Source organism: Ixodes scapularis, unplaced genomic scaffold, assembly GCF_016920785.2.
Source record: "Ixodes scapularis isolate PalLabHiFi unplaced genomic scaffold, ASM1692078v2 PGA_scaffold1__304_contigs__length_218370807, whole genome shotgun sequence".
Taxonomy (NCBI): Eukaryota; Metazoa; Arthropoda; class Arachnida; order Ixodida; family Ixodidae; genus Ixodes; species Ixodes scapularis.
This window is the reverse complement of record NW_024609846.1, coordinates 201658710-201671631: the sequence shown is the minus strand read 5'-3', so window position 1 is coordinate 201671631 and position 12922 is coordinate 201658710. Positions and strand designations below refer to the sequence as shown.

At 45.6% G+C, this 12922-nt stretch overlaps 1 protein-coding gene across 2 annotated transcripts in view; it reads right to left on the bottom strand.

Moving 5' to 3' along the window:
* Positions 1–12922, bottom strand: part of LOC8034749 (cyclin-dependent kinase 11B) — a 64401-nt gene that overhangs the window by 18475 nt on the left and 33004 nt on the right. For both annotated transcript variants that reach the window (XM_029987047.4, XM_029987034.4), the window contains 5 exons: positions 10326–10538; positions 6104–6225; positions 2497–2724; positions 407–514; positions 207–323 (listed from right to left, as the gene is read on the bottom strand). In XM_029987047.4, coding sequence (XP_029842907.3) covers positions 207–323; positions 407–514; positions 2497–2724; positions 6104–6225; positions 10326–10538 — 788 coding nt within the window. The remainder of the gene's footprint in view (positions 1–206; positions 324–406; positions 515–2496; positions 2725–6103; positions 6226–10325; positions 10539–12922) is intronic.

Below are 12922 nucleotides of genomic sequence, written 5' to 3'. Positions count from 1 at the left end.
ATCTTTAACGAAGATCTGCACTGACACAGAGGCACTATGTCGCGCGAGACTGTGCCACGTGACATGATGGATCAAAATACAGATGCCAATTTTTGCCTTTGTTTCGGCAGCAATGTCACAAGCTAGACATTGTACATAGTATTAAGTTCTTTCCTTTTCTTTCTGCAACGCAACAGACATAGGTGGTACCAAACTGCAACACTCACCTTGAATATACGGTTCAACTGGTCGATATCTGACTTCCCCGGGAACAGGGGCTTCATTGTGAGCAGTTCCCCAAAGATGCATCCCACGGACCACATGTCGATCGGAGTCGAGTACTCCTGCGTGCGTACGGACAAGGATGAGAAGATGCATTGGGTCTGCAGGAGGATGACCCGGCAGCTTTGGAAATAGTACCACCCACCTTGACCCCTAGAAGCAGTTCAGGGGCACGGTACCACATGGTCACGACGATGGGCGTGTAGTGCTTCAGGGGTGACCCATACTCCCTCGCAAGACCGAAATCGCCCACCTGCAAGAGCAAACGAGCCGCCCTAAATTTGAACCTTAATGTGGACATGTATTTCACAGGATGGCAGCTTGGGCGAGTTGGTAAAGCATCATAATAACAACGGCGCAAAGACAACAACACAAACACGCAGGACACACACCCGAGAGACACACAGTGACAACTTACAACTCATTTGTATTTTGGGGTCCTGCATGAAGAACGAGGATTGCAAAACTGCTTAGTTTTTTCCACCTTCGCGAGAGACGCGAGAATATTTTCTGTACCTCACCGGCATCTCATCTCTCCATGTGCTGAAAATCCTAGCTCTTTGTTTGATACCGTCAAGGATGGGGCACTGACACATGCATCTTTAAGCCGTGCAATCCTTTCCGCATCATTAATCTCTCTCGTAAGCTTCTGACTTCTACCTACAACAGAACACCGTGTAAAGTCAGCTTCACACTTGCGATCGCGACAATGTAAACATAAATGTCTGGATGTCACTTTGTGGGTATTATAGTATGTTCTCTTAAGAAACCTCTAAAAATAAAAAATAAAAAAAATAAAAATTTAGAGCAATATTGATAGCACGAAACGCAATTTCGTCGGTAATCACCTCCTTTCCACCTGTTTTCTCTCTCGGCACGTCAGGTGAGTGGAGGAGAGGTGGATCGGCTTCACCTTCACGTTGAGGTGGAAAGAGCGAATGACCATCCCGTGACGTCATGGACTTTGCGCACAGAATTTAAAATAAATCTCTCGCCGTCAACATTGCCATAAAAAAATTTTTTTTTTCATGTATATATAGATTTTTTTGCATGTGCGTCGCAATTAGATTGTCTAAAAAAAATTTTTTTTTCTATTTAGGGGCCCTTTAATTGTTCATTCAAGCAAGTCCCAGGCCCTGTATATTGCTTGCCACATGAAAGAGGAATAGAATAAACTACATTGTCTGTGCAAGAAACAAACATCATTGTGCTCTGCACCATGGCGTGCCCATGCTAGGCCATCAACATTTGGTGCAAGTGTAACATGAGCTTATACTTTCCTAAGGTGCTCACACTGACCCAGCATGTGCAACTAGACCTCATTCAAGGGCTAACAGCTTAGGCTCAAGAGTTTGTACAGACTGCAGATGAAACATGAACTAACCAAACTTAGTACAGCAATCAAGGTGCTAGAATCCTCACATAATACCAAGCTTAATAAGGTTGGTTCCTTTGGTTGCACACTAGCTGGTGGCACAGCCATCCTCAGAAACTCTTCACAGAGTCTAACGAACTTAGAAAATGTGTAGCGAATTGGTGGGCGATTGTGTTGCACGTGAAACATGTTGTTTCAGTCAGATTCCTCTGGGATTGACGTCTATCTTCTCGGCACTCTTTATTGGTTAGTTTAGCGACTGGCTTAATGCGTGGCATGTACACTCAATAGCAATTCCTGCAATGGAAATACCAGCGTTAACCCAGGTTTTAAGCCCCTGGTGCTCTTCCAGAACCCTCCGTGGCCGCAGGTGTTTCTCTGATGACATACAAGCACTGTCTGGCGAGCGAGCAGTGGCGCGTGAGTGATTGCACAATCACCAGCCAATCAGCGTCGAGTGAGCGCGGCCTCGCGCATGACGTCATACCTGAACCAGTTAATCAAGGTCGAGTTAGGGGGTATGACGTCATCACCTAACTCGGCCAACCAGCATCGAATTAATAGGCGGCTTCACAAATTTCTAGACCCCCGCCCCCTCCCCTGATAAGACAAAGCATGTTTTCCTTAAAAAATAAAACAACAGCAACACAAGCTAAATTCTTGGAGTTTTCAGGAAGCAACAGGGCTAATCCAGACATTTAGAGCTTCCAGGATCAAAGAATCCAAACAATGCCTGCTACCTATAGACCAACCAGCCGGTTTTATACAGCTAGTTCCCAGAATTCCTTTCGGCACTGTGGAGGGTACCAAAGGCCCATCCATCCCAAACGAACAGGGTCTGCCTCGAGCAACGAAGGTACCTTGAGGATGCCCTTGTGGCTGAGCAGGAGGTTGGAGGTCTTGAGGTCCCTGTGCAGGATCCAGTTGTCGTGCAGGTGGGCCACGGCCTTGAGCAGCTGTAGCATCAGCGTCTTCACCTCGCCCACCAGGAAGGGCTGCTTCATCACCTCCATCAGGCTCTTCAGGTCGTGCTCCACGTAGTCCATCACAATGTAGATCTTGTCCATGTTGCTGCCCACCACTATCTCCTGTACAAGGACACACACGGGCGACATCACAGACGCTACATGGACGGGTTAGCGAAAGAGACGTGGGAAGCACGCCTGGCACGAGTGTGTTTCTCCATATTCGGCATTAGATTTTAAAACAACAGCTTTACATGGGAACCGTCCTAGGACACATCTTGCTCGCGTTGGTCTCACCACACAGCGTCGGATAACGTCACGGTGTCACCGGCATCCCGTGACATCATAGTTGCATGAGATGCCATGGTGCCACGTGATGGTGCACAGTGACGTGAAACCATTAAGTGCTATTCCATCTTCATTGCATTCGATAAAATGTCTAAGGCAGGCAATCTTTAAGTGCTACATTGCCAAAGACAGCCTGGCTTTCACCATGTTGCAGCCCCGCACAGCTTGCTGCGTGAGCGCGTGGCTTTGCATTACAACTTATTGACATGCACTCGTGCAAGTAGCATCGACGGCACGGCAGAAGCTACGCTGGCCTTGACAGTGCGGCACAAAAACGTTGATGCCGAGCATAGAAGGAATGGCACCGATATTAAATAGCTGCAAAACACCTTGATAGGAAGAAAAAATTAAGATGATGAGGGGGGCGTGCGCAGGCACAGACTTTAGGTGGCAGTTGCGATTGCTACCTCTACTTTACTTCTCCCATTGTTGTTGGACCAAATAATCCTAATACCTTCGTAATATCCAGAATTACATGGAGAACAGTGAAAATGAACAGGGTTGGGCTGAACTAACTTCAACAAAATGAAAGATTAACTGAAAGAAAGAGGGGCAAAGACCAGAGGATCCTACACATGCAAAATGTTGGAAACCATCTTATTTTGTAGGAATAACCTCAAGAATACATCTGCGAGAATATAAAAAAAAAAGAGGTATGGTAAAACATGTTATGAACCAGTGGAAGAAAGTTATGCAGGAAAGGTGGATACGCTCATGAGCTTAACACCGAGTACACTCTAAAGAATTAAGGCAAGGCCACACTGGCGGAAAGCATCTTATTGCGGCATCTCGAGCAAGCGGGCCACACTGTCCCCGTTTTGCCGCAGCGGCACGGTAGTCACGCGACGCCACTTAAGAATGTGCACTCTTTCGACTTGCTTGAGATTGCGCTCGAGTCTATCGAAGGTACTTGAGGTTTCCCGAACCATCGGTACGTTCCACGCACCATCCGGAAGCCGCACCTTTGCTAGCGTGGTCGTGCATTTACACTTTCTAAAAGATGTATTCGCGAGAGCCAAGTTTTGCAATGGGAAGTACGCCGGGGAGGGAATGCAAGGGTGTCCATTCACCTGCGTGTAGGCTCGCGAGCTTTCGGCACCTCGGCCTTTGTAATACGCGTGCCGTAATATCTCGAGTCGTTGCCCACCCCCCTACCGCCTGAAATAATAAAAAGAGTGGGGTGGGCCATGTCTTGGTGGGTAAGAACAAAAAGTTTAGAAAAAAAGGTAATAAACGCCCATTTTTCTGTACGTCACTAGCGCCGCTGCGCCAAAGATACATTCAACTCAAAACTGAAATTATAGTTTCATTGTTTTACGCAAGAAATGCTCATGAAAGAATGTTTGATCATGAAAGAATGCAAAGAATGCTCATGAAAGAATGCAAAGTCCGCCGCTTGCATACGCGCAATGAACACCGCCGATCGGATCGGCATAGAGTATGAACGTTGGTTCGGCCAAAACACGTTTCTAACACCGCTATGTTCTCTTTGCCAAAGAAAAAAAAAATTCTATAAGAAAATAAAAAAACCAACCAGGTGCAACAAGCAAGCGAGCAGATGAAAGAAGCGACGAAAAGGGATGCTGGGGAAGCGGGAAAGCCGGCAATCGCATTGGCAAATACTTTGGCGTCGGGTTAAGTTGGGTGCCTCGTCAATCGCAAAAAGGAGGCTCTTGTGCAACTTGCGTCCCTGCGTAGTATGCTATGAGCGCAGGTTGAGGCAGCGTTGCTGCGTGGCGCGGACTGCACCACGAACACGGAGCTCGAAATGGGACGCTCTACAAACGTCTGTGTGCGGCATTCCAGCAAATCTTTATTTACCTGTTGGCATTGTCTTAAACACTGCACAACCTTACTAACCGCGGTCGCGATGTTCCAGAAGAAGGAGCGGGTTCGCGGTGACCTTACTTTGGTGGAGATGAGCTTTGACCTTACACTCCGCAGTTACATTCCCTAGGATATGGGGCATTCGCTGACCTCGCGATCCCTGAATGGGTTACTGCTCGTGTTGTCTTTCCTACTCTTTTTTTTACAGCAAAGCTCTTACACGCTAGGATCAGGGAAAAAATGTGTCCGTGAATGTTGACAGAAAACTCCCCATTGGTCGTGGCAAGTATGAATAAATAAAAATAAAAAAGGCGGCAACCAGCGTGAGTCAGCCTTCCTTGGCATTATTAGATAGTGAGGTCCTGATCCCTTGTTACCCTCTCTAGGCATTGTACTCGAGGTCATCCTAGAAGACATCCTCTAGGCATCGTCCTAGACATCGCAAAAATAACAGCTTTGCTGGTCTTCCATCTCCACGTAAAGTGGAAGGGCTTTACAATTTTTTTTTTCTCCGAACAAATTTTTTTGTAAGCAAAATTTTATTTTGTTATCTCTATTGTTTTTCTCTCCACGCATGTAGTATGACTTCGGGGTCCCATAAATCAGGGAGGAAATGCGTAAAACAAGAGAAGAGTTTTTCTCTCCTTCGTTTTACTTCGTCACAGACGTCCTCCAAACGTAAGGTCTGCAGCCGCGTTATTCAGGTAAAATGAATGTTCGCGGATCACGGAGTCCGCGTTGGGGTGTTCGGAGTGGGCAATAATTCGGCGGAAAAAACAAAACAAAAATTCAGACTCAAGATATCACGGTAGTTAGTTGCTAATACACTTGAAATAAACTGGTTCAAAATGTGCGCATTTTGGTCGGGACCATGTTAAACCTCAATAAAAGTAATAATTCGAAAAAGCGACTTCGTCATAGCGACGGATTACTGTATCATGTTTATCAGACGCGACACCGCGAGCCTCCTTGGTTTGGGCTGTTGCCTTTTCGCGGTGCTGCGGCCCTCCAGAGCCAAATAAAGATATCATCATTATTATTATTATTATTATTATTATTATTATTATTATTATTATTATTATTATTATTATTATTATTATTATTATAAATCTACACACAAAGTCAGAAGAATGATATACGTTGCAATTCAGGGACACTGCATCAGCTAAAAACAGCACTTGGCAATGTCGACGACGGACGCCCTACTATGACAACTACAACGACAACAAACGTCATTTCTAGTGGCGGGAGGAGCCCACAACAGCCATCGCAGTAAAATGCAGGTCAGATCTCTTTGCCACAGTTGCAGCAAATGGCAAAGGCTTACCCGGACGGTGACAATGTTCGGGTGCTGCGCTTTCAGAAGGGTGTTGATTTCCCGCAGGGAGGTGATGGGGAAGCCTTCCTTCTCCTTCTCCATCTTGAGTCTCTTCAGAGCCACAATTTCATCTGAGAAAAAGAGAAACAATAAAAGCTGTCTAAAACACACAAAATAAAAGCCGTCTCTGCAATGCAAGACCTACAGTATGTACACTCTCTCTTGAGCACAGCGTTAACAGGATTAGCCCTTTTCGATCACATTTGAAGCTTCTGTCTACCCCAGTGCTCCAACAGATGCAGCTGGGTGCTCCAGTTCACAAGCAGATGCCACAGGTGAGCTAAGCACTAGCCTAGTGACATACAGTCGAACCAGGATATATTGAATTCAAAGGGGATTGTAAAATAGTCCGATATATCAATAATTTGATATACAAAAATATGTTGAATTAAGCTCGAGTTGAAATTTCCTGGCGTCTCTGCTAATACTGAAGGTCGTGACAAACGGGAGCTTATCAAATAGAACATCTAAGAGCCGCTAAATACAGTAGACCGTAGTGTTTGGTGGGAACAGCGCAACGAAACGTAGGACCAGGACGAAGAAACACACAGACAGGGCGCTGTCTGTGTGTTTCTTCATCCTGGTCTTATGTTTTTTCGTGCTGTTCCCCCCAAAAAGTATGTATTACGAACTAGTCCAACTACTACATGCCTTGTTGCAGTAGAGTGTAGTTGGCGGAGACCGCAAATACTGGCGGGCTTACATGCGCATCTGGCCAGAACATTCACACAGCATAGGCAGCAAAACACAAAAATAAAAAATAAAAAATTAAAAAAAACGGAAAAGCCAGACCATAAAAGAAATCTCTCGATCCATAGAATAAAGTTAAGCAAGCAACAAAAAAAGAAACCTCACTAAATTCCAGCAGCAAAAAAAATAAAATAAATAAAGGCAAAAAAAAGAAAACACGGGCAAAGCAATGCATAATGTTGAAAGAAAAAAATGGACGCATCTCCACGTGGTGAATGATGTTGATTGGGGCGAAGATTTGGTGGTGCTGATGATACTGATTTTATTGTTCATAGGTAGTGCTGATGGTGCTTATGTTTTTTTTATTGCTCATAGGTAGTGCTGAGTTCCGGGTTGCGTTTCGACTTCATTATTACCACTTTATGGTCGGTGAAATGCAGAGCCAGTGGTTCCTCTAGCGGATCAGCTTGGATCCGCTAGAAGCCGTGGGAACGCATCTCCACCAATTAAGTCAACGGTCCATGTCGGAAATAGAATGTGTGGTATGGATCGTGGTTATATACGCAGTTGAGCATTTGACCGCAGCGCCCTTTCGTCTACAAACGTTGAGCCAATGCATGCAAAGTTTAACGCGATTATTTACGCATTTGACCGCAGCACCCTCTCCTGTATAGATGTTGAGCGGCTACATGCAACGTTTCATCCATGACAGAAACCCCAGCTCTTGAGTTACTACCACATCTCTGAGCCCCCTACTCGTCCCGCAGTCGTGGCCGAGTGGTTAAGGCAATGGACTAGAAATCCATTGGGGTCTCCCCGCACAGGTTCGAATCCTGTTGACTGCGCAAACATTTTTTCTTTTTATCTGAGCACGGACGTCATTTGGACGGATGGACGGACAAGCCTAGACCCTAAGAAGCTTCGCCCCTAAAAATAAATACCGCATTTACTCGCTGTAGGAATTCGCGTACCGCCGCCGATTCGCCGTTTCCCACGTGGTCCGTCAACAACCCGAGTCCAGCCTGGTTCTTTCACGGGAGTGGGACTCCGCTCCCAGTTTATTGGTACAATAAAACACAACACTACAAAACACTCAATCTAAACTACAAATACAAGCTACATTACACAATTATTTACAAATGCACGTTCAGGCTAAAGCTAAACACAAAGAAGGCCTTAGGCCTCGCGTCCCGTGATATCCTAGATCCGGTCGCCACCCACTTGCCTGCCTGCGTCTCGGTCTCGTCCGGAGTTCTAAGAGGCCTCTCGCCCCCTGCCCCACCGAGTATATCTCTCTCGATGGGCGAGGAGGTTTCTCCTCGCCTGTCACGGGGGCGCCTGCAGCGCCCTCCAGTGGCTAGGAGAGAAAGCGGCGCGTCGGGAACCGAATTCGAGATGTGATCGTGTCGCGGCCAAGATTGGCCGAGTGGTTTGATGGGCGCCCTCGTGAATTCATGGTGCGCCATATCGCATAATGAACGCACCTCCCAGAACGAGTACCAATATTTGGACCTTTTTTTTCTCTCGCATAGTGAACGCACCCTCAATTTTCAGCTCCGCGAGTCTCGAATTGTGTCCAATTTAGCTATCCACCAAGCCAATTTTCTTTTGCCGCCAAGCGGTCAGGCCAAGCCAAGCCAAGCCACTCTCGTAATGGATGCAAGTGCGTAGTTGCGGAAGTGATCAACCGTGAAACCGAGCGGCGCACACACTTGATGAAGCTTGGGTCGAGGAACTGCCCAGCTCCAGACATTCTTCACCTACCGGATGCATTAATGTCAACAAACACGCCGTCGTCTGTGGTCTGCTTTCGGAAAGTGAAACCGTGAAAGTGGTTAGGCCTAGCCGCCTCGGTGCCTCCGAGGCGAGAGCTCCGGCCTACGGATCCCCATGTGGCGGGTTCGAATCCCGGCCGAGGTGCCGCAATCTGACGGAGGCTTATTGCGGAGAAGGCGCCGTGTAACCGAGCTTTCGGCTGCACGTCAAAAGATCCCCAGGTGGTCCAAATTAAACCTCAGTCCTCCGCTGGGGCGTGCCAGATGCCCGTCGTTGGTTTGGCACGTAAAACCCCTAAATTTGACTTTTTTTTAGCGGTTAGGCCTGAGAACGGTCGCGTCGGTCGTCGTACTGAGTGAGCATCGTAAAGCGCTTTTCCTTTGGCAAAAGGCATGCCAAAAGCACCCTAGACCCCCCAAGTCTTAATATGGATACGTAATTTTTTTGACTCGCGAATGCAGTACACAGTCTTAAATGGGTTCTAATCTGATTTAATTAATGTTACGTCTGGCGTGCCCCAGGGCACAGTCCTTGGGCGTCTTCTTTTTCTAATATTTATTAATGACCTTCTGAATTCTATTTCTTCTCACATACATATTTTTGCAGACGACTGTGTTCTATATCGTGAGATCACTTCACCTAATGTACCGCAAACTCATTCAAAAGGATCTAGATAATGTCTCTCAGTGGTGTAACAATTGGTTGATGCCACTAAATAAATCTAAATGCAAATTAATCCACTTTCATCGTAAAAGAGTTCCTTCCTCCTTCCAGTATGTGCTGGGGGGCGACGAGATCATTGAAGAAGTCAATAGGTATAAATATCTCAATGTCATACTAACTTCCGATATGACATGGATTAATCACATTAACACAATTTCTTCGGACGCAGCAAGGACCCTTGGCTACATCCGGCGTTGCGTGAATGCTGCTCCTCCAAAGCTTAGGAAACTTGCATATGAAACCTTCATTCGACCGAAATTGGGATGTGCTTCTACAATCGAATCCCCACCAAAAATAATTGATCAGCCAACTTGAAGAAATTCAAAACCAGCAACCCGCTACATTTTATCAAACTATGACTATAAAAACAGTGTCTCTGCTATGAAAACGGGCCTAAATTTATCAACTCTGGAGGTACGCCGCAAGGTTGCACCCCGTCTTTGCTTACTCCATAAACTTTACCACTATCATTCCACTGTTCGAAGCTCATTCCTGCGCACTCCCGCACGGTCGTCTCGTCGCCTCAATAACTCCAACAATTTTCCACGTATATCGGGTTCCAGTAATGCCTTTAACAACTCATTTCTCCTACTCACAATTGTGGACTGGAACAATGTTCCAGAATCGCTCATTACAATAACTGAGCCTGTGGTTTTCAAAGGCTCCATCATGTTGTATTTTTCCACACAAAATTAGGTTTTTCTAGCTACGCTGTGCGAGTGTGTGTTGCTATGTATTTTTATGTTGTTGTTTTTCATTTCTTGTATAATTTCTTGTGTTGCCCCCTCCTTATGTAATGCCCTTGAAAGAGGACCCTTAAGGATTAATAAATGAAAATGAAAATGAAAATATGTGTCAATTTTCCGGCAAAACAAAGTGTGTTCTAATTGCGAGTAAATATGGCAGGTCCACCGGTACCACCTGTTGTACCTCCCTGGAAAGTCGGGCAGTTTTGGGCAGGGATGGCCAAACTGGCTCTCACCGGTCTGCTTGTCCCTGGCCCTGTAGACGACGCCGTACGTGCCTTCCTCGATGCGGTTGAGGCAGTGGAACTCCTCGACGCTCCTGCAGCCCTGGATGGCTGGCAGGTACGGGGGCAGCTGCAGCGACTCGTCCTCGTCTTCGCTCAGCGGGGACGCCGCGCCCACCATGTCCGCAATGCCCGGTTGCGCGACGGCCTCCGCATTCTTGGCCGCTGCAGCGAGGGACGACTCTCGCTAAAGGCTCGGGGCAGCCTTCCCGGCTATCGAGCCGGAGAGAGCTCCGCAATCCCAGAGGACTAACACGCTTTTGCTCCGAGGCGTCGGCGAGTGCCAGAGGGTGCTTTAATGTCGGATCGTGCAACGATGGTCTGGGCCGCATTTTTTATATCTGTGTAAGAAATGTACACTAAAGCCACGTTCCTGAAAGCAGCGTTTGGCTATATGCGAACGCCGTAGCCGATTTCCTTCCAAAGGTATAAAATTTCAAAGCTCTAGGCGTCAAGATTGCCAAGGTTTTGCTACGGTGTTTTGCGCGGTCGTCAATTTTGCGCCGAAGCGTGCACGTACCATAAAATACCGGAGGAGCGCCTACCCCATTTCCGCTGAAAACTGGGTTAATCTAGACATGGACGCTTGTCCGATCAAATCGGGTGCTCAACGTATAATTTGCAGAATTCACAAGTTTGGGAGATGTTAACGAGCACATGAACAAAGTAGGCACTTCCGCAATATCTACGGTAGTATTGTAAAATCCCCAGCGATAGCCCACTTAACTGAAAGCAAATCGGGGGGAAATTAGGAGAAAGCTAACTTTCGGTGTGCAAAAAAAAATAAAGTTACGTTACTCAATATTTTGCCATCACAAGTCAATTCAGATCACTGCACACGGTTAAGGAGAGTTTAAACAAAATAAAAAAGTGAAGTCTTCTAATTACTGATGTGCAATTTTGCCACATTTAGAGAAATGAGCTGCATTTCTGCATTAATAACAAAACAATAATGGCTAATATATATAATAGTAAAATGCATTTAAAGATGACAATTTTTATATGTTTTGTGTCATTTTACACGAAGTACATAGTTTGTTGGTAAATAATTTGTGAATGTGTCTCTAATCCTGTTATTTCAACTGTTTAATTTTTTTTTCCATAGAAATATTTTATTGTAATTTTCTATACTTTGCGCACATGTTGTAAACCTTTCATAAAATGAATTGAGAAAATTATTACTATGTGCATGCTTCGGCATGAAATTGACGGCTGTACAAAGCACCATAGTGAAACCTTAGCGAACTCCATACCTCAAGCTTCGAAAGTGTATATATCCGGAAGAAAATTAGCTACAGCGTTTGCATACAGCTGATTGCTCCTCCCAAGAATGTGGCTTTAACATTTATCTTTTACACAAATATAAAAAATGTGACCCGGACCCTCATTGCACGATCTGACAGGGAAACACCCCAGAGTACCTACTTTTATTTGGTGTTTCGGGGGATTTTCCCTGGCCTGCCACATAATTGCCAAAGTGCCAGACCTTAGCCAAAGATGCCACGTATGAACCAAAGAACCGGCAGCGAAGCCAAACTTTGGCACCTGTTTGGCATATTTGCTGTCTCGTTTGGGGCACGACCACAAGGACAAATCTGAACAGAATATTATTACTACAAAAAAAAGTTTTGCGCTTTGTTGGAAACGTTCATTTCTTAGCCCACACAGAGGCTCTATTTTCACGATACAAAATTATAAATATACATCGTTTTTATGAGTACCTTTTGACTCGATCATTTCTTTTTTCTTCCCCTGAATCTATTAATTTTCTGAAACAGACATCGGGATTAATCAAAAACATACCCACCATTTGCACCCGCTACTCCGAGGAATGGAAAGTGTTTCCGTTTCGCACGAACTACAGTTACCAGTCTTTAAAACATAATCTACCCTCATTGCTAAACAAATATTGCGTAGATGACGTGGACATCTACAATATAAACCCTAAGTCATTGTACTTACTTTTTGTATAGAGCTGTTTTCGTTAACCTGTGAAACCTAGGTCTCTTTTATATATGTATTTTACGTATTGCTGTAATCTCTGCAGTTATTTTTGTATCGCCATAACTGTCTGCCAAGTGCACGGGGCCCGGACCCCGTCAAGTCAACATTTGTTGACTTTTTGTCCGTGGCTCCGGCGTCTGTAACCCATACGGATGCAAAAATAAAAATTATTATTATTATATTATTATTATATTGGGGCCAAGATATGAAGACTCTAACCAAAGAAGGTCAACTTTGGTTCTAGCTTGACATTTTCGGGCCTTGTCAGGCCCTGAATTCTGAGACAAAAAACAAATTTGGGCTCAAAGAACCGCGCTACCTGAATTTTTAAGCGCAGAATCAGGAGTGCCTTACACGCTGGTTCGCAGACTGCGCCTAATGAAGCAGGCTCTGTCAACATCCTCCAGGATTTGCGGCACTACACACACTGAGGGTCCTCAAACAAGGTTGTTCCTAGGAGCCCAGAGGTTCCCCAGGAGTTCCCCAGAGTACCCTCTGAAATTCCCTGAGCTCCCAAATTTCTCCCACTGTTGCTGCCCCTAAAC